This window comes from Dreissena polymorpha, chromosome 8 (assembly GCF_020536995.1).
Source record: "Dreissena polymorpha isolate Duluth1 chromosome 8, UMN_Dpol_1.0, whole genome shotgun sequence".
NCBI lineage: Eukaryota > Metazoa > Mollusca > Bivalvia > Myida > Dreissenidae > Dreissena > Dreissena polymorpha.
In genome coordinates this window covers 65292988-65314762 of record NC_068362.1, presented here as the reverse complement: position 1 = coordinate 65314762, position 21775 = coordinate 65292988, and the positions used below count along the sequence as shown (strand labels likewise).

Genomic DNA, 21775 nt, shown 5'->3' with positions numbered 1-21775 from the left:
TCTGAACTCACAATTTTGGCAATTTTTTAATACAATTTAATTAAATACAACACTTGAAACTCCCTTTTAGCTTGTCCAATCCATTTGCATAAATTAATACAGTGAAGATTGTATTGCAAAACGGGTTAATTGCAAAACGGGTTGTTATAAAATTTTCACATTGCAATAAGACACTCCAACCCGTTTCGCAATAAGATACTCCAACCTGTTTTGCAATAAATGTATTGCAAAACGGATTTATTGCAAAAAGGATTGTTGTAAAAAGACAAATTGCAATAATACACTCTAATCCGTTTTGCAATAATTAATTGCAAAACGGGTTTATTGCAAAACGGGGTTTTACAACGCATGTTTCCCTTTTGTGGGAAAAAAATAATACGTATTTCCCGTAAGTACATAAGGTTCATAGCACACATGTTTATCGTATCGAAATCTGATTAGTTATATTTATGTGGTTAACCATTTTGTATTCAAGGATACGGATAAAAATCCGTTGAGTGAAGTACGGTTACGAATAACCAAATACAAATCACAATAAACTGTATTTAAACAGCTTCATGAAAGAATTCGTCGTTCAAGCATTTTCACACATTCTCAACAATGATATGGCAGTTTATTTTATTTACATTTTCTGAAGGTATAAGAAAAACTAGAAATCTTGGGAGAAATGCTTTGTTAAACTAAAGTCTGGTTTCATATGTTCATTTAAAACTGACGAAGACGAATTTGATCAAAACTACAACAATGCACAAACATTGGAAATTCAGCTGAACCAGCCCGAGAGAAACATAATTATACACAGCAAATATCTCGAAATAGTTTTGTAAGATATGAGCAATATGAATTGCCAAGATAATTCGTTTGATATATATGCGGTGAATGTGCATAACAGCGCGTAATGGTATAACTACGACTACTCTTGTATGTGTTTGTAAATTAACAGCACAATACTGGTTCTTCTGTTCTTTAACGCCAGTTTCTCATGGTATTAATTCGTCGCCAATAAATCAATAGTTTGCTTGTATTTGAAGGAAATAGCACAAATATACTATAAACAATTTGGCTTAAATAACAATGCAGATTTAGCCACGGAGAACTTTATTTCATGTGTCAAGCCCTATTTGTTTATGTCGACAAATGAATTTCAATCTTAGAGCAATAACGAAATCTCACCAGCTCGATATTCGCGGTTCGCCTTTGAAAGCGATTGCTCTTGCTTGTTTGCAATTAAGCCTAGAAAATCGTGATTTCAATATAGCTTGATATATGCAAAATTATGTTATTTACGTTTGGCTTTGTATATTTATTTTAAAGCCCGCACGATATCCTCATCGTTTGATATTTTCATCACCTTTGAATGTTGATGTCAAAGCATGCTCGAAATTGATCTTATTCGCGAATCTTACTTAAAATTTGATATCACAGCTAGCATGATATATGTAACACCTCGATATTCGCGTTTCAAATTTGAATGTCGATGTCAGCGCTGGATCGAAATAAAACTTATTTGATTGTTACGTTTTTGTTTAAATATTGAAAACAGTCTAAGCGTAAAATTCGCGATATGCATTTGAATGAGGATGTTATTAAAGGCTCTAAATTCAAATTCAACATAGCTCGGTATTTGCGGTTCAAGTTTAAACGTTATTATAAGACCTTGCACAACACTTTTACCAGCTCGATATGCGCGATTCTCTTTGAAAGTAAATGGCAATTCTGGCTCGACATTCAACCTCGCTCGATACTCGTGGGTCGTGTTTGAATTTTGATATCAGAGTTAGCAAGACGATCGCACTAGCTCTATATTCGTAATTAGCTTTTTGATGTCGATATCAGTTTTGGCCCAAAATTCAACCTAGAATGATTTTCTCGGATCATGTTTATTTTTTTTTGTCCCAAAGCAAGCATGATGTTCATAAGCTTAATATATGAATTGTGATCTTAGCTTGTCGTTTATATTGCAAACTTTACGCACCGCACGGAGGGATACGTGAGATAAATAATTTATTTGAACAATTTTGTCTTTGGAAAATATTCTCAGTTCTATATGTATTTTCAGCAATTTAATTTCTTTATCTACACTTAACATATGCAGTACTATTCCTTAAATTTTATAAATGTGCCTAATGTGATTTGCGTGTTATTTATCCACTACACGAATTATCAGAAGAAGTCTAGGTCAAACGATGGATAAGATTGGAAGATAAAGGCATCATCAAATATCTTATTTTACGATTGGAAAAGGGACTCATGTGGAAACGATTACACGACGCTAACATATAACGATGGTGTTAACATTTTATACGATTGCCGTTTGTATTGTGTTAGTGTTCGGATAAATAGTAAGTACATGTTAAAAATACATGTCAAAGTTTGTGAAATTGACAGACACCATGAGGCCATTTTTATATATTCACACGCGTTACAGCTTGCGAAGAAGTTTATTGTTTGCTTTCTGCGAGAACATATAAACGGATGTGGTGTGTCTGTAAAGTCACGTTTGTGTGAGCTAGGTGGTTAAAACTGGACATATTTACAAATAAGTGCATGTTTGACGATATTGCTTTAGCGAAGCAGCTCGTTCAAGCTATCATGCCATGAACAAATTATTCACAATGGCGACCTATGTAAAAGACCAAGCCAGTCCGATTGAGTCAGCTAAATTTTCTCAATCAGCATACTTCGCTGATTATCATTGATAAAGGTTACGGTGGCTTGGTTACCGTCCTCTTTCAAATTTATCGAGAGATTCGGGACAGGAACCAGACACGAAACTGCCATGTGGCACTTCAAACGCTGGGACGCTGGGAAAACTCCCAATGCAGTTATTTTTAGATTTGATTAACCCGCCTCCTAGTTTCGTTGAATAGGTGAAGTTCCCCACCAGTACTACTTCCCCGTACCCACATTTGTTTTCGTACCCAAAATTGTTCGTACCCATTTTCTTTTTGTACTCTAATTTGTTTTCGTACCCAACATTTTGTTTCGCACCCAATTTTTCTTCGTACCCAATTTTAGTTCATTCCCAAATTTGGCATAATGTGTTCGTACCCAAAATTGTCGTACCCACATACACGATTGTGGTGATGTAAATAAACTTAAATTGATGCTTTTATATCCATTCTCTTCAAAAGCATCGTCACACCAGTACTGTCAGTACTTTGATTAATATCAATATTACTGGGTTATCGAAGGATATTTGGCAATTTCTGTGATACATTTGTACAATTTGTAAAATTCTTTGTGTGAATTTAGCATCGTGAAATCCGAGCACCGATTATCAGTTGTGCAAGTACAAGCTAATCCCATCTTATTATCGGGAATATATCGGTTGCAGTCAGTACAATGATACTGGATTAAAATATCTGAAATCACTACCGTTAAACTGCTTTCATTCGATCTACTATGGCAACGATCATGTATGCAATTGATGACAGTCACGACGAAGGTCGCCTGGAAATGGAAAAAGGGCGAAAGCGAAATACAGGCAAATATCCGGCAATTGCTGTAGACATGAACTCATTGAGTAAATCACTGTCGTTAATATATGATGGACTGAAATCTATAAACGCAGATACTAGTCATACTCAAAAACTACTTGCCTCTAAAATTGAGAACATCATACATATCAACAAGAAATTAAATGAAGTCAACACCGTTGTAAATACACAAAATGTACGTCTGAAAAAAACATTAGCGTATAGGTCGATATATTGTGAGGCCAAAAAATAGAAACAAAATGTGCTTTTTTGTGTTGGTGAAAGGAAAAATGAAAACAGCTTAAGCGTAGTCTGTATAATATTGAGTGAATGTTTGAGTCTTGATGGCGACAATATGAACATGGTTAGAGCACATCGATTCGGAAAATTCAAACAAAATAATTCAAGGCCAATCTGTTTTCGGTCTTACGGACGTTGAACTCGTAATGAGTATTTTTACAAATTAAAGGGTACAAGGTACTCTATAGATAGAGACTTCCCGCTAGAAATTCGTCTTGCACGTAAGCTTCAATGGCAAGATTTCCATGATCTTAAATCAAAACATCCTAACTCTTAAGTACAAAAAGTGTAACCTGCTAAGCTGGGACTTGACGATGCAGGTGATCTGAGATGAATTTCCTGACAGTTTCTCTATTCTGTTCAAAAACAGGTTAATCAATATAAGTAGTATTGACCCTCTTGTCTCTCGGCAAAATGATCAGATACCGGTGTTTAATTTCTCAATGTCTAACTCACGACAAAGCTCAGTGTAGCCAAATACTCGTACCTCTCAGTTTTCAGCAGTTCACAGTTAGTTATCACTTTCATCCTCGGTTAATGAGCGTCCAAGTACCCAATCCTGCCGATGACGTTTTCATCTAAAGCAGCTAGTAATACCTATCAGTCACCGAGGTCACACCATGTCAATGAACATATGCCTTCTACTGCGCACAAACTAATGTCACTAACACGTAGCGATGGCGCCCGCCAGCGAGTGCATTCATCAGCCGCTACAAGCCCAGAGCGCAGAGCATCAAACCAAATAAAATACAAGCACTACTTTAAACTCCTCGCATATCCAGGCTAATCGCTCTCATCGTACAAAAAGTACGAACAGCTCTCTTGCGGCGACAATTATCAACATTGCCCTGTTAGTTCAGTGAAGACGCAGTAAGCTTCAAAAACAAAGTCTGGTGACGTACCACGTCTTAAGATACCCGCTTCCTCTGTGGACCCGGCGAGTGTCTCTCTGACAGAGGTCCAAACACCAAATGTTAGCTGGCTTGCTCAGAGTTTATACCCAGTTGCATAGGGGACGCAGGAGAAGGTCAACTTACGTGTTTCGCACCTAAACGTTCAGGGTTTGATTACTTAATGTTTAAATAAACTAAAAAGTAGTGAATAACAAACAGTATTAAAATAAATGATGATGTTCTGCTGACAGAGACATGATCGGAAGATTTCATTGACTACAACAATGACGGTTTTGACTAATGCGCGCTTCATCAAGTAAAAAATGCTATAAATAGCAAAGGAAGCTCACTGGGAATGATGATTTATTTTAGAAATAATTTAGTCAATGATGATATAATTTCATTCTAGACTGAGATGATCTTTTGTGGATATGGATTAACACAAATCAAGTAGGGATATCAGATGATTTGTTTATTAGTTTATGTTATATTCTCCCAGAATTCAGTGCGAGAAGCAATCAATATGAAAAAAAACCAACACATTCGATAGAATATTGGATTCTATTGATAAAATTAAAAGTGTCTCATTAAGTTACCAATTAATCCTATGTGGTTATTTTAATAGTCGTACAACTACTATGCCAGATTTTGTCACTAACGATGTTGATTTAGATTATTTACATTTACCCGATGATAACGATATTGATATGGTTTACCTAGATTTTTACAAGACAAGTGTGTCAATAACAATTGAAATGTGTTAATTGATATGTGCATACAGTCGGACTTACAAATCTTAAACGGCAGTATAGGAAACGATAACGTTAACAACAAGCAAGCCATGAGTATAAAACAATACTTGGTTTGCCACTTACTTGACTAGTCGTATTTAAAAAAAAATATTGACTTTTAATGTGAAGCCAATTTGACTTTTGAATAAGGTTTGCCGAAGATGCGTGATTTCTTAAATATGTTAAACAAAATCATGGCTGTTATCAAACAAGTTTCCAAAAACAAGTATATCGTATCACTTGTAATCGTTAACAGTATTTACTCCATAAAATAAAGACTGAAAGTCAGACGATATTAATGGTTATATTAAACATATATTGGTTTTGCTTAGCTTTTGTTAGATAATACAGTTAAACAAACACAAGACTGCCATATCCACCAGTATAAACATGTATGTTTCCCTGGCAACGTGGTAAATAAGTATTCGAGCTGCCAGCAAAAGCCACACAACGTCTCTTTATGTCGAAATATAGATAAATATTTATTTATTTAAGGTTATTAATTGTTTTTAACATCCTAATTGTTGTTATGAAAAATTCAATATAAAACTTATTTAAGCATTAAAAAACGTTAACATTTCAAATCAAATTCAATTGATTATTCAGTTCAAAGAAAAATCTACAAATGAGATATATACTTTAAACTCTAATTCAATACCTCAAGTAAATATCCGAACTCATGTAATCATGCGGACGACATTTTTCTATTGCTATTCAGTTACGTTTACTTTATAGAAATAGCCTCTGCTTGTAAATATCTTTTTTATGCCTTAATTTGTTGATTCGCATGAAATTGAGCAAAACAAATATAACGACATTACTTATAATCATCACAACTCTTATCATCATCACAACCAGTCCGTTAATATTACAAACAAGTCAGGCATCGCTGTGAAACAATACTTCGTTTTCAACTATCCCGACTAATCATAATTTTTTGTCAACCATTAATTGTATATTTGAATCCGAGTTAAGATTTGGATAGGAATTGCTCAACTTGATCATATTTAATAAAGAAACTTTTAAGCTTGAACTTATCTTTTCAAATTCGATTATGTTTGCAAAAAAGATTTGTTCGCTTAAGTTTAAAAACAAAAGTTTACGAATTCAAATATATCGTAGCAGTTGTTATCGTATACAGTATTTATTTAATTTGATTAATACTAATATTATGACGATTATATTTGTTATGACAGCTTTTAAATGTATATAGGTTTTGTGTTGCTTTTGTTGAATGATCAAATTTTGTTTAACAAATACAAAATAAAAACAACATGAGATGCTTATCCACGAGGCGTTTACAACTATGTTGTAATATAGACAAGTAACATATATTACACATAAATAATAATTTGAAAACATTCTCAATTTTGTGTAATTTCTTTTAGATCGAATGTCTTCAAAAACGAATCAAATTATTTACAAAAACAACACAGTGAGCACAATGTACATTAATTGACAAAACTAGTTGTTACATCAAAAGCAGACTTAAACGTAATGTAATTATATACATGTTATACATGATATCGTTTTTTCTCTAAAAAATCTCGGTTGATGTTGGCATAACGAACGCGACCTATCTCGATATTATCACCACTTCCAATATCGCTGTTCGCCTTAATTATACAATAATTGTATAAAAGCTATTTTATTGTTGCGGTTGTTAACGTTACAAATAAATATTTATATTACGACGAAAGTATTTGTTTTGTTGGCGAGCATAAAGTCAAAATAAAATGACAATTTGATAAACTGAATACAATTATCAAGTCTGACCATTACATTTATTAAGGGAAAAATCTCTAATTAGTTCTTGCTTGGACGTTTAAGATATTTTAATTACTTGATTTAAACCACTTGTTTTGTCTAAACAATAACGTAAATTGAGTCTCGAGACATTATACAAAGAGCGATATTAAATTATAGACCGTTACATCAGACAACAGTTTTTTGTCTATAGTTTATACTCGCGGTAAAATTCTATGGATTCAAACAATTTACCCGACACAATTTATGTCACAGAGTTCCCAGACATAAGTTATCGCAATATATAGTTATAGGTTTAAAGTTGGATACGACTTCACATCACTTCGCCCGTAGTCTGAATGATCGTTGGGGAAACACATGTGACTTGGCATTCCGCTCTCTGCATTCTTTTCTTCTGTCGGACAGTCTCAAGGCTTCGTAAAGTCTCTACCCTGTCCATTCTGTGATGTTATCTTCTCATCGTTTCGTTGTCTGACCTTCTTCCTCCCTTAATGTACTGTACTTTGCAGCACAGTCTTGGTAAGTCCTGATGACCGTGAGCTTTGCCCATACAACTTTAGTTTCCGTTTTTAAACAGTGGTCAGCATATCATCGTAAGGTCTCATGGTTTTCTTGACTCTGTTTTCGACTACCTTGTTGGTGATGTGGTCTTTTGTAGGGGATGCCCAGGAGTCTCAGTAAGCATCTCGTCTTAATGGTATACTTATCTCCAAGTCCAGTTTAGGTCGGATGACTCGCAGGCGTACACAATTATTGATACGACTAGGGCGCGCAGCAGTCTGACTTTTGAGCTGAGGGCTATGTTTCTGTCCTTCAAGATGGTTTTGAGAGCGCTACTATGATTGCGCGACTGGTGAATATTTCAGGCATGGATCCTGTATCTGTGACAAATGCTTCCAGATATTTGAAGCTGTTGACGGTCATTAGGTTTTTGGCACTGATTCTGTCAGTGCTGGTGCCGTCGGTATTGTTGTCATCAGTTTGGTTTTCTCTTCACTGATCTTCATTCCGAAAGTTGTGGTGGTTTGTCCAGGCACTCGATTCCGGCTAGCCATCCATGTCATTGGCAAAGATGGTTGGATTATACAGCAATCACTTTTGTTAATGCCATTAACTATTAAAACACCAATACAATAGAACGACATATATGATTTTTTACATACATGTAGCGCGTTAGACTTTAAAACGGTATGTCGTTTTTTATTACAATGACTCGATCCAAGAGTCTACGAATTTATTGGACAAATTCATGCATTAGTTGCAATCAATACATTTTTTTCACGTGAAGCTTTGCAAAAAATGTTTTAATTGTTGGCCTTTTATTTCCACTCTGCAAACGAATCAATATAAATAGCACTGTTATATTGTTTCAAAAATGTGCTGTTGGTTTAACTTGAACAGAAATAAAGCTCGAAAACGCCGTAATGATGCTGGTGTTTATGCATATGTGTACATGTATTTAAATAATTGAACACCGAACAAAGATTAATGCAAAAACAGGAAACACATGATTAGAATAAATAAAAAAACAAACTTCCAATTGAGTGACGGGTAAATATTGTTAAGCTGTACTTCACACAGATTTGTTCAGAATCAATATTCCATGATTAAAAAAAGAATGCATTAAATGCACTTTCAGCAATTGGATGTTGTTTTGTGGTGTTTATTTAACATTAAATTAATTTCAGTTTCTTTTTTCGAGCTAATCTTCAGTTTTAAAACTATTTATATGTTGAATACGCACATCTTTAAATAGTTTGCCCTAATTGGATATTTATAGATAAGAACGAGATACATGATAGCACACCATTTATAAAAGTGTTCATTGTATTGCGATATTCAATAACACTGAAACCAGAATGGTTACCACGAACATTTTTTTAAATGCAGTGTTAATTAAAAAAAATAACATACAGCAATTTGCTGAATCTCGATAATAAAAAACAACATAAATATATAATTTGTCTGACATCCCATAACAGCAAAAAATGCACTAAATATACAGTTTTATACTGCTCATACTTTAGTTTACAGACAGGTTTTCTCATGTTTTATTTTTTGCACAAAAACGATGGTTTGCATGTTTTGAAAAATATAAGGTAACACAAATACAGTGCACGGTAGGCCAATATAAATATTCGCGCAAGAATTCATGTCTCCTTTTTGTGAGAACATATACATAGGTATTTTCTTTTAGTACATAAGGCGTATAACAAAAATGCCTATTGTATCGAAATCTGTTGATCTATATTAATATAATTTACCATTGTGTACTTCAGCGTAGGGAATACATGTATGGAAAGGTGGATAAAGTACGATTACATGTAACCAAACACTTATCAAACTAAACTGTTTTTAAACTGAATAATTCAAGACTGTGTCTTTAAAGCATTGTACACATTCTTAAGATTGTAAAGGCGGTTATTTTATTTACATTTAAGGACGGTATAAATATAAGAACAACCAACAATCTAGGGATAAATATCATGTTGAACGTAAGTTTGGTTTCATTTGTCCATTTAAAACTAACATAGACGCAATTGATCGAAACTATACAAATACACAAACATCGAAAATTCAGCTGAACCAGCACGAGGGGAACATTTTTAAACACAGCAAACATTCTGAAACAGATATGAGCAAAATGAATTGCCAAGATAATTCGTTTGATATGTATGCGGTGAATGAGCTAAGCGGCGCATTTTTCTTATTTTAACTCGAGCAGCCGCTCGTTCAGATAATAATTGTCTCCCTTTTGGGACAAATTGTTCCTAAAAAAGGAGGAAAATCACCTGTAGTCTATAAAATGTGTTTCTTTTTTCAGGATTCACACAAGTTCCACTTATTATTGCAAAGATGAAGCTTAGTTGAAAAGAAATCTCTTAAAACGATATTGTCGATGCATATCTTGACTTTGAAATAATGCTAGAAAAATCACGTTTTTAAATAATTAAATTTAAAACAAAATTTTAATTTGTTGTTGTTTTTGTCACTTGTACGTCGCAACTTAACCACATGAAACGTGTGTTATTAAAATCACGTATTGTAAAATCACAAACCACTGTTCGAAGAAATTATACTATGGGAGATAACATCTTGTGTGTCCTTACATGGATAATTATAAGTTAATTTTTTCGACATCATTATATTTGGTATTTTAATATTTGATTATCACGCAGTTTTATGTTGACACATTCCAATTACACTTTTACAGCCGCGTTCTGCGGAAATAGGTCTTATTGTGTTTCGGATAGCGTAGTTCAATCACAGTCAGCGAAGTCTGGTCATTAGCTGCGCTGTCCACTATAGATCACGCAAGGTTTCTTAGTTGAATTAGGTATCACCTTACTAGACGGCGAGATGTGCAAGCTTGGCTTTAGGTACGCTGGTCGCATATGGAATAATACCCATTTTCTCATGACTCGGATCTTTAAACATCTCTTTGCTACTTATAATTTTGAACATCTACGCAAATACTTTACGATAGAAAATGGAAGTTAAAATTGTGTTATTCATAGCAAACTGGCAAATTTCGATAGCCTATTCAGTCTTTGAAGAAGGATTTCCGTACCGACAAACCAAGAACGGCACATATTTGTAGTTAGATAATTCCGTCGTATCATGACTCTACACTATTGTGATAGTTTTCGTGTTCGCATCTTGTAAGAAATACTGTGTTATCAACGTTTCTCGATACTCCATTATGTCTTCCCCGGACGATTTAGTGACCGAGTACCGAGTAAAAGTGCGAAGTTTGCCATCCTTGCGAAAATCTGGTTTTATATAAATATAAGTATTATTAAAACATATTTCGAACACAAACAATATAGAAAATGATCACAATAAACCTTGTTTGTTGTTGTATGTTGATTTGCCGCGAATATGTATTAATTATTTCCGATGATCACAATTTTGCTCAATTAACAGTGTATTACTTATTATAATGAAACAATATTGAAATGGAATGTATATGCATATACAAATAAAACCTTTTTCCTTAAATAAATGTTTTTGCTTTACACAATGTAATAATGGTTCTATCGATCACTGATTAAAATGGTACTGGGTTTTTCAGTTTTTCTCCCTTTGTTCTAATGCGGAATCGGCTGAAATTAAGGTTGCTATTAAAATACTCACCTTCTGTGTTGGGCGCATGTTCATGTATGTGAGTTTTTCAGAGTTCATCTGCAAGAATGCACTTTTGGCTAATTTGCCGATATAACCTTAAGGCGACTGTGTTGCGTGATTATAACAAAGCACATAGTGGACTATTTTCATTATGCAAAACAGTAATGCAAAGTATACTCTTTCTCGGTGCGGATGTGGGTTGAGAGTAGAACTTTTGTATCTCAAAGACAGTACTAAACGGATACAATAAGTTGCCTTCAATCCATGATTTTTAATGATACAATGAACAGCAGCTCTTTTGCAGACCGATTTCCAGAACCGCGCTATTAACCTTAGTCGTTCGCAAGCGTACAACTATGATATCGTTTTTGATTTTTTTTCAACACTATTAATGCGTTACATCATTGCTGTACGTTTAGATCAAAAGTGAGAACTTGGTAAGTTAAATAACTTGACTTATTAAAATATATACAAACATACCTTCATTTATGTAAACTACTCAATTCAAGGGATATTTTCAGGTTTTGGAAAATTGACAAACTTTTTTTCAGATTTGCAAATTGTTATTGCAGTTATGATATTTACAATGAATCAGTTATACTGAACATTAACCATGCTCTTAAATAACCGTGATATGCATCTTTTGACGATTGCAAAACTTAAAATTATATAGCGTTGCAAACGCCAAACGATTGAATAATTCGAAGGGCTCTGTTGTTACCGTTTTATTTTTACATGATAATTGCTGATGTATAGTATGGAATACGTTTTTAACTATATTAGTACGGATGGCCGAGTGTTAGCTTCTAAGACTTTTACTCAAGGATCTGAATTTGCCTTTCTTTAAATTATTATTATTATTTTATACTGGAGCTTATTAGTTTAAAATTTTATATTGATCAATTTAAAACATGTAATTACAAACTTCAAAACATGCCAAAATCTGTGAACATGTCTCTTTAAAGTTTTACCATCTTATTCATTCTTTCCTAAATACGAAAGAAACACCATGCGACTGTGTTAACCAGGTTACCGATGTATTAGATAATTAAAAAAATATAAAACTATGAGGGGTTATGCTCTTGCTTATTGCAATATGTTAACTTCGCATTAAGACGAACAAAAATACAAGAAACACTTAATCTTTACTGTTAACGTACTATTATTCAAATGTATGCGATATAACGATTAAATCGCATTACTTTTAATGATATGACGTTTAGAGTAAATATGTTGCATCTCTACTTCGATCAGATAAATATGAGTTCAAGACCATTATTTCCTGGTTTATTTATTTTTTATATAATGCATTTTCAGGGACTGGGTACGGATATATATTTAATGACGGCATGGGCAAAATTGCAATCAGTCTAATCTATACGAGCTCACATTCCCATTTGATGAAACTATAAGAAAGTTATCCATGCTTTTTATTGTTTGTCCGAAATAAATTTAGGGATAGTCACAACAAAAACGTATACCATATTTTAAAGTGTTAATTACATTGCGATAACCAATAACATTTATACCGTATCGGTAAACAAGACACTATTTTTTTATTTGCTGCGTTAATTTCATAGAAACCTGATCGCAGTTTGCGCATACCCTATAATAATATAATAACATAACAAGAATGAATAAATAAATAAATATAAATAACTGATAATAAATAACTATGAATAATAAAAAGCACAGTATACGGGAATATAATTGTTTATGGCAAGGGTCTTAATAGTTAAAATTGTAGCTCACACACTCATTTAATGGAGTGTATTGCAAATAAAACAACATACAATACTAACAGTATGACTGGCTTGTTATACATTTTTTGTCATATAAAGTTATTTCGAGAAGTATGTATTTTTAAATGCAAAATTTAAACACATAAATCATTTTTTGTCTTTAACATCGAACTCCTAGCATCTTAATAACTAGTCCGTTTAAATTATAAACCCGCCAGTCATCACTGTTAAAGAATAATTAACTTAACCGTCTGATCATATTTTTTATCAACCATTAATTTTGTATGTGTATCCGAGTTAAGATTTGGATAAGGTTTTCTCAATTTGATCATATTTAATAAAAATACTTTTAAGCTTGTATTTATGTTTTCAAATTCGATTATGATCGCAAAAATGATATGTTCATTCACTTAAAACAAAGTTAACGAAAACAAATATACCGTATCACTTGTTATCGTAAAAATAGGTTATTCCATTTGATCATTACTAATATTCGGACGATATTATTTGTTATCAAAGCTATTTAAAATATATAGGTTAAGCGTTGCTTTTGTTGAATGATCAAAGCAAGTACATAAAAAATACACGAGTTGAGTATCCACGAGGCCTATCAAATTATGTTGAAATAGATAAATATAATATATATTAAACATTAATAATAATTTTTAACATTCTAAATTTGGTGTATTTTCTTTTAGATTGAATATCTTCAATAAGGATTCAAATCATGTACAAAAACAACTTTGTGTGCACAGTGAACATCACTCAAAAATCTAGTTGTTACATCAAAAGCAGGCTAAAGCGTAATGAAAATCGCGTAAAAACGACATCGTCTTTGCGAAGTTTTTTTTAAATATTATAACGAACTATTACTTCTGTGTTTCAAACCAAAAACAAGTTAATTAACATGACCTATTACCAGATATACAAACATACTTTAATGTAAGTTAATTGCTCTTTTAAACCTTTATTTTCGCATTAATTTTACCTTAAGTAAAGTGAGTAAAGTAAAGTAAAGTAGCACCATTCAACTTCGTTAACAAGGGTACCGGTGAAATAGATAATACGTAAAAATTTTACCATGTGTATCGCAATATTTAAACTTCGATCAAATACGAACAGACATTCAAGAAACAAAATTGCTGATATTTTTGTACGATAGTTATTTAGAGTAATTATTGTGTCGCTCTACTTCGATTAGATTGGTCACCGTGGCGTCGTAGATATGTTGTCCGCATAGCGATCGGAAGGTCACATGTTCGATTCACATTGTGTGAGCGTTCTTAAGATCTCCCCAAAGACACCAAGTACTGGTTCTACCCAGGCAAAAGACTCCTTTAATAGTCAAATAAGTCGATGATCCAGAGGAGCACACCCTTTGTATATATACAGATATTTCGTATTGCTTTAATCGCAAACATTATTTACGATTCCATTTAATAACTACTTAAATTCAGGCGATGTTAATGGTTATATTAAACATATATACTTTTTTTCGTGGCTTTTGTAAGATAATCAAATTATTTCACAAGTAGAGTAAAATAAAATCACGACTTGCATATCCACAACGTTAAACATGTATGTTTCCCTGGCAACGCGTTTAATAACTAATCGATCTGCCACCAAAGGCCCACACAAAATACTATTTATTTAAAATTATTAATTTTATTAACATCCTAATTTTTGTATGAAAAATTTAATATAAAACTTATATAAACATAAAATCGTTTATATTCCAAATATCATTCAATTGATTGTTCAGTTCAAAGCAAAAGCATCTATTAATGTGATGTATACTTTAAACTCTACGACAAAACCTCCATTTGAACTCGTGTAAAAGAGAGAACAACATTTTCTATTGCTATTCAGTTACGTTTACTTTAAAGAAAGAGCATTTGTTTGTAAATATCTTGGTAAAGCCTTACATTTTTGATTCGCATTAAATTGAGCGAACAACTATAATGGCATTACTTAAATTGACTGAGCCCCGCATGACTTCATTTGAATATGCTCTGAAGGCTAAACATTAGTATACTTAATTTTATTGTGTATACGAAAGACATTTACGCAAATGAAATGTTTAACTATTCAATTTGGTACAAAACGTTGACAACAAAGGTGTTTTCAATACAATTTATGTGTCAGGAAACTACATGTCAAATATACCATCAGCTTATGGATTTTCTAATGTACTAATATTAAATAATGAATGACAGGTCAGCAATAGAGAAATAAACATACTAATTTTAATACCGTAAATACAAATGATAGTTTAAAACAAATACAATTATCTTATATTATAGTTTGTTGCTTTTAAACGTCTCCCTTTTAACCCTTTGATATAAAATACAAAGTGTCACTTTTTTTTAGAAAACCGGCACTGAAAAAAAATGTGATCAGGCAAGTCAAATTAACTAGTTCTGGCTACCATAACTTTCAATATCGCTTTTTATGATTTTTGACTGGCGCGACTTTAAAGTTATGGACCAAACCCGTTTGGTAAGTCAACCAGAAATTCAAGAAAAGTTGAGAGTTAACAAAGACCGGTCCCAAACAGCTTTTAAATGCAGTTATTGGCCCAAATCAACCACTTGATCGGACAGATTGACATTTTCACATTTAACTGATATATTCTTTCAAAAAATACTATCTTAAACATTTGAAATTTATCTTTTCTGTGATGCGACAGACATTTTGAAATGTGAATCTCCCTAGATTTTACGGTAATTTTACGTTATTTCCATGTTTAGTAACAGACATTGTATCATGTGCTCAAGTGTTTTCAAATTCAGAATGACATTTCCCGGTATTTTAAATTATTCTTGTTTGTTTTGTAAACACATTGTAGTGTAAATACAAACTTAAAGTTAAAAATATTTAAAATTACTTGATTCACTTTGAAATCAGTCTTTTAATCCAACAGACGTAAGTTGTTAATCACAAATAATAGATTTCAGGAAATAAAAGTAATGTTTACAATTTCAGCAAAAAATGCCATGATCAATCCGAAAGTATCCGAATGAAAACTGGTCACGTGACAAAGCGACTATGGCGTCAAAATTGTGAATTTCAGGCTGATGAGAGTTATTTTCATCTATTGTAAGATGCATTTGAAAAATTTGAACCTTAAAATATGCCCCGATGCAGTAATGTACATTCATTTACCAATATATGTAGAAATGTATCCAAGAAAATGAACTATCTTTCATTTATAGCGTGACATAAATATGTTACGACTCTAGTTGACTTTCGATATGGGGTTCGCTTCAGCGTACATGTCTGTCAATACTATATAAACTGTTGGCTGAAGTTTATTTAGCTATAAATCAGCATGGTCGTAGTACGTTAATTGCCAAAATTAGACGATATTCACAGATTAGCCAATTCGTTATAATTATAATATGTTCATCTTCAACATTTGTTAAACAATGTTCATTCACAATATCATAATGGAGAAGATCTGTAATGGTGCATGAACATTTTGGCTTACACAAATGGCCTTTTTAAGTTTCGACCTAATATCAGGCATGATATTCTTACCAGCTCAATATTTATATGGAGATGTCTGCGCATACTGGAGATTAGAACTAGCTCAATACTCTCCATTCATGGTTGAATTGTAATATCAGCGCTAGCACGATATTTGTATCTGCTCAATGGCAAATGCGAATACAGGTATCAAATTTAAGCATACATAGCTAAATAATAATACCTTTGAAGTGACGGGTAAATATATTTAGCTTTACATTAATCGTGTTTAGAATTAATTTAACATGATTTGAATAATTTGCTTTCAATGCACGTTCAGAAATTGAATATTTGTATTTGAGTTGTGATTAAAAAATACAAATGATATCAATATTATATTTACTGCACATTTCTGTTTTCAATTATTTAAGTGTTGAATAAAGTAATCTGTTAATAATTTTCCTTAGCCAAAGATTAGAACGTGATACATACCATATTTAAAATGTTCATTGTATTGCGATTATCAATAAAATTAATACCAGATTGGTAGCATAAACCTATTTTGTAATATGCAGCGTAAATTTTAACAAGACTGACAGATATGAGCTGGTTTCCGATTATAAAATAAATACACAAATGTATGATAAGTTCACCTTGCTATACATGCAAATGACTTTCAGAAAATAATCACGAAATATACACAACATGTACATAGCAATATCTTACGATATATAAAAAACAACACACTTTGAATAAATCATAAGTAAGTTAGTAAGTTTATTGTAAACAAAGGCCTCCTACCCATAATACATCATGTTTACAAAATATATATACACAGATACTACAGAGAGTTGTCCCTACCTATACATATATATATATAATATCATTGAATAGAGAAAACAAAAAAAAAACAAATAAGAACAAACATACTTCCACTACAAGTATTACGTTCCATATGAAGAACGTTTTAAATGGTAAACATAAAAGGCTATTTTTTTAATTACAAACTCATTTTCATTTCTTAACAGATCAAAGATATTTGAAACAGTTTGGCTGCCATGATACCAATTATACAAATAGATTTGCCTAATGTCAGCATATTTAGAGCATTCAAAAAATACATGATATTCATCCTCTGTTTTTACAGATTCATTTTCTAATTGACAATGTGCACATATTCTAAGATTTCTTGGTATTCCTAATTGTCTACCTAACTCTTTTTGAAACCTATGGCTTGAACAACGAAATCTCGCTAACGCTTGTCTGCAATGAAATGGAATTGTTATGAAATTTGAAATGAAATGTTATGTCTAAATATCGTTCCGTGTTTAATAAACTTTTAAATTGTCTGTAAGTATCGCATCTTGAAGAGTCATTTATATTTTCGTGCCAGGTTTGAGTTGCACAATCAGTAAGGCGTTGTTTAAAACGGAGCATGAATAATTCAATATCACCAACATCCTGTGAGGGCCAAATAAAGCCGAACCCATATTTAAAAAGAAGCTCCTTTACATCCGTGGTCCAATTTCGCCTTCCAATATCATCTAATGACTTTAACATTTTATAACAGTTTTTTGGATATCTTCTGTCAGGCATCTGGAGAAGTTTACACCAGTATTTTATACATTTTGAGTGATAAATGATGTACATTGGTAAACGACCACATTCTCCTAAAGCTACACAGTTATTGACCGTAGTTTTTATACCCAGAAAGTACTTGCAAGCTTCAATTTGTGCACGCTCTATTGAATCACTATATGTGAATCTCCAGATTTATGATCCGAATGCGAGTATGGGTGTTACCATGGTATCAACTAATTTAAAGAACTCTGTACAGCAGAAATATGCGAACGGAATTTGGTATTTGTTAATGGCAAATAATGCTTTTCGCCCCTGAGCGGCTCATTTAGTTTTTGCAGCCGACCAGCATAACTGTGGGGTATATAGGATGCCCAATTTTTTATAGACGGACGTTATATTTATTGGACAATTATTGATATACCATTTTTCATAGTGACGTAATGGACCCCCATTTTTAAATACTATAACCTCAGTTTTTTAAGATTTAAATTCATGCTTACTAAGGTACAAAATTCTGAAATAGCATTTATCTGCAACTGAAGATTTACAGCAGTATCTGCACAATTTGCAATATCATCAGCAAAAAGTATACAAAATATGTCAGGGATATCGTTTGTTACAAATATTCCAGTATCGCACTTTTGTCGAATAAATGAACACAGATCATTTATATATAAAACAAGAAATATCTTTAAAAAAGATATACGGCGTTGATTGTGGTTGGAGTTTATGGAAGGTAAAGATTTAAATGAATGAGATCAAGGATAGCTAATATCTTTTTCTGTGCAGTTTTTAGCTGCATCAAACGCAGTACGGGATGTTACGCGGAGTTTTCGCGGCTTATTTTACATTATTACATATTGCTGGTCATAAACCTATAGATACAAAAAGGAAAACCAAAGTCAACCGGCCACACGCGAAGTCTCCGTACATATTTTAAATATGTATACGCGCGTTCTTCGAACAAACCTGTTTGAGTGGTTTATCGGGAATTGATACGTGTATTTGATTCGATTATTAACAGTATCGAGAATCATCGCGCTCATACTTAATACATTAGTCAATATGCTGCAATAATACATTAGTAAATATGATGGAATAATTCTTGTTAATTAATTAAAAATAATATTTATCATGGTATTGTTGAAAACACATTAAAAATCTATTATTGACATGCCATAAAATAATATCGCTGGATATCTTCATTTCACATCTTTCTGGTGGTAAAGAAAATTCCGGTTCACCTAGTTCACGCTATAGCGTCTTTATTATATAACTATTATATAACTGACCGCGAACTCCGAACAGCACAGAAGGTCTGACCTGTATATAAACTCTGACATTCAAACACACTAACCGCGAACTGACCCCTTATACCTCGCGGGTTGAAATGCAACACATTAAAGTGAGGCATCGCTTCCACTGCTCTTTATACTTTTACATATAACATGTTGACAGGAATATGGAAGTCAGTACTAAATATGAGAACATGGCCTTTAAGTACACAACGTTCTCGCGCTGAAAATCCTCTGAAAATAAAAGATGTACGCACAAACTGTATTGATGTCGAGATTGAGTGTAAAACTGTTCTATCTATAAAGCCTTTTTATTAGAGATAAAACTGTTTCATGCTGAACACGCAGTAAAACAGTGTTACAAAGACGCGGACATGTTTCCAATGTTCTAGTGGTATTATCAAATCAGCCAATGCAGTCAATGAAGTGTATTCATCTGTACTTGGCCGCGGGAAGTTTTATTTGAATTCTATTGGACGCTAACAAAGGTCAGGCTAAGGTGAAAAGCTGGCGTATACAGCTGACGCCGAATAAAAATAATAGGCGAGCACAAGTCGCCCTGTCTTGTGCCGATATTACAAGTAAACGGGCTCGAAATAGCACCGGGGCTCGTGCGTACATAACTTTTAAGTTTAGAATACATTGAGGTCAATACCTTAAGTACATTGCCCTGGATTCCTTTACGCATAAAGCATGTGAACAGTTTATGATGCACCAAGGAATCGAACGCCTTTAAAAAAAATCCACATATAACACATATAATCTACCCCCAGGCTTAGAAATATATTTTTGCACTTAGCTTTGTAAAATAAACATATTATCGGTAACCGAATATCCTGCTCTAAACCCAGCTTGCGCCACATCAATTAAATCTAATTCATTTGCAAACCTGGTTAATCTATTATTAATGATGCCTGCAAATATCTTGTACATAACGTCAACTAAAGATATACCTCGATAATTTGAAGGATCACTTCGCGAACCCGATTTATATAAAGGTACGATAATACTTTCACTCCAAGCATCAGGTAAGCTGTCGGAAGATAAAATCTTATTGAAAAGTACACTTAAAATAGGAGTTATAACGTGTTTAGTATTTGTGTAAAATTCCGCCCCGATCCCGTCTTTACCTTGAGATTTTCCACGTTTAAGCTTACTGATACTTGTTTTTATTTCGTCGTCCGTAATAGGCGAATTTAATATATAATCGGCCTGGTCGTTATTATACGCATTTGCATGTACTTCAAATTATAAATAAATTATAATTGAAATTAAACACTTCCCATTAACTATAGTTTGAATGCTTTTTGGAAAATAAAATATGTTTCAAATAAATACAATTCAAATTAGGACATAATTTTATGAACCATTTGTTGACTATAATTGCAATGTCAAATCATCATTATAACCAGTCCGTTAACATCGAAAATAATCAAGTCCATATTATGAAGTCAAGGTAAGGTCAAACAAAATGTTTACATTAGGTTTCAGCTGACCCTTTACTTGTTTGTACCCAGGTTAAGTAATTGATTATATTTGAAAAATTCTGTTATGCTCACTATATTAACTAATACATTTGCGACAATCTGTGCTAATAAAAAAGTATTATTAAATGAAAGGGATTATATCACTTGCTGTCGTGAAAATGAATATTTATATTCAAACAAAAGTATTCGTTATGTTGATGATTGATCGAATTTATTTCACAATTGGTAAAATTCACGAATAACGTGTAAATATATGTGTTTCTATGATCGCGAGTGAAGTAAGTATTTGATAAAAAGTTCATATTTTCAGTATATTCGGTAATAAAATTTCGCGATGTAAAATCGAAAGTATATCGCGAAAATAGGTTACATAAAGATATACAAACGATAAATAACGCAAGTAGATTGATCATTTTATATTTATAATATATATAATTCACTACGCATGCACAATTTGCATTCCTGGGTTTACCACGTGACGATGATGATCAATCTACTTGCGTTATTTATAGTTAACTAGTAGTAACCTGGTACACATCCCTAGTAAACTTTGAACCGAATATACTGAAAGTATGAAAACTTAACAACCTTTTTCAAGTAATGTAATATACCAGTCGTGATATTTTAATCAAAATAAACTAATAATTGTAAAAAAAGTACGGTATTTTAAAACTCTTATTTTTCGTCAATCTGGTTGACGGTCCCTTAAATATATGTTGCAGCTACAGAGTAATTTGAAAAGGAAAATAAAAGTCTAGGCTTTCAATGTTTCACCAATGCTGTAACGTAAATTATATTAAATGTGCATTTCCAAGTACACACGATATCTAACTCTGAGAATATT

The 21775-nt window shown here is 32.7% G+C and overlaps 1 protein-coding gene across 23 annotated transcripts in view; it reads left to right on the top strand.

Moving 5' to 3' along the window:
• LOC127842803 (tripartite motif-containing protein 45-like) overlaps positions 1 to 21775 on the top strand; it is a 203529-nt gene that overhangs the window by 97960 nt on the left and 83794 nt on the right. For 3 of the 23 annotated variants that reach the window (XM_052372549.1, XM_052372551.1, XM_052372547.1), the window contains one exon: positions 10055 to 10199. The exons of the other annotated variants lie outside the window; for them this stretch is intronic. In XM_052372549.1, coding sequence (XP_052228509.1) covers positions 10055 to 10090 — 36 coding nt within the window. In that variant the 3' untranslated portion in view covers positions 10091 to 10199. Of the gene's footprint in view, positions 1 to 10054; positions 10200 to 21775 lie in introns of those variants that run through there. 23 annotated transcript variants of the gene reach the window in all.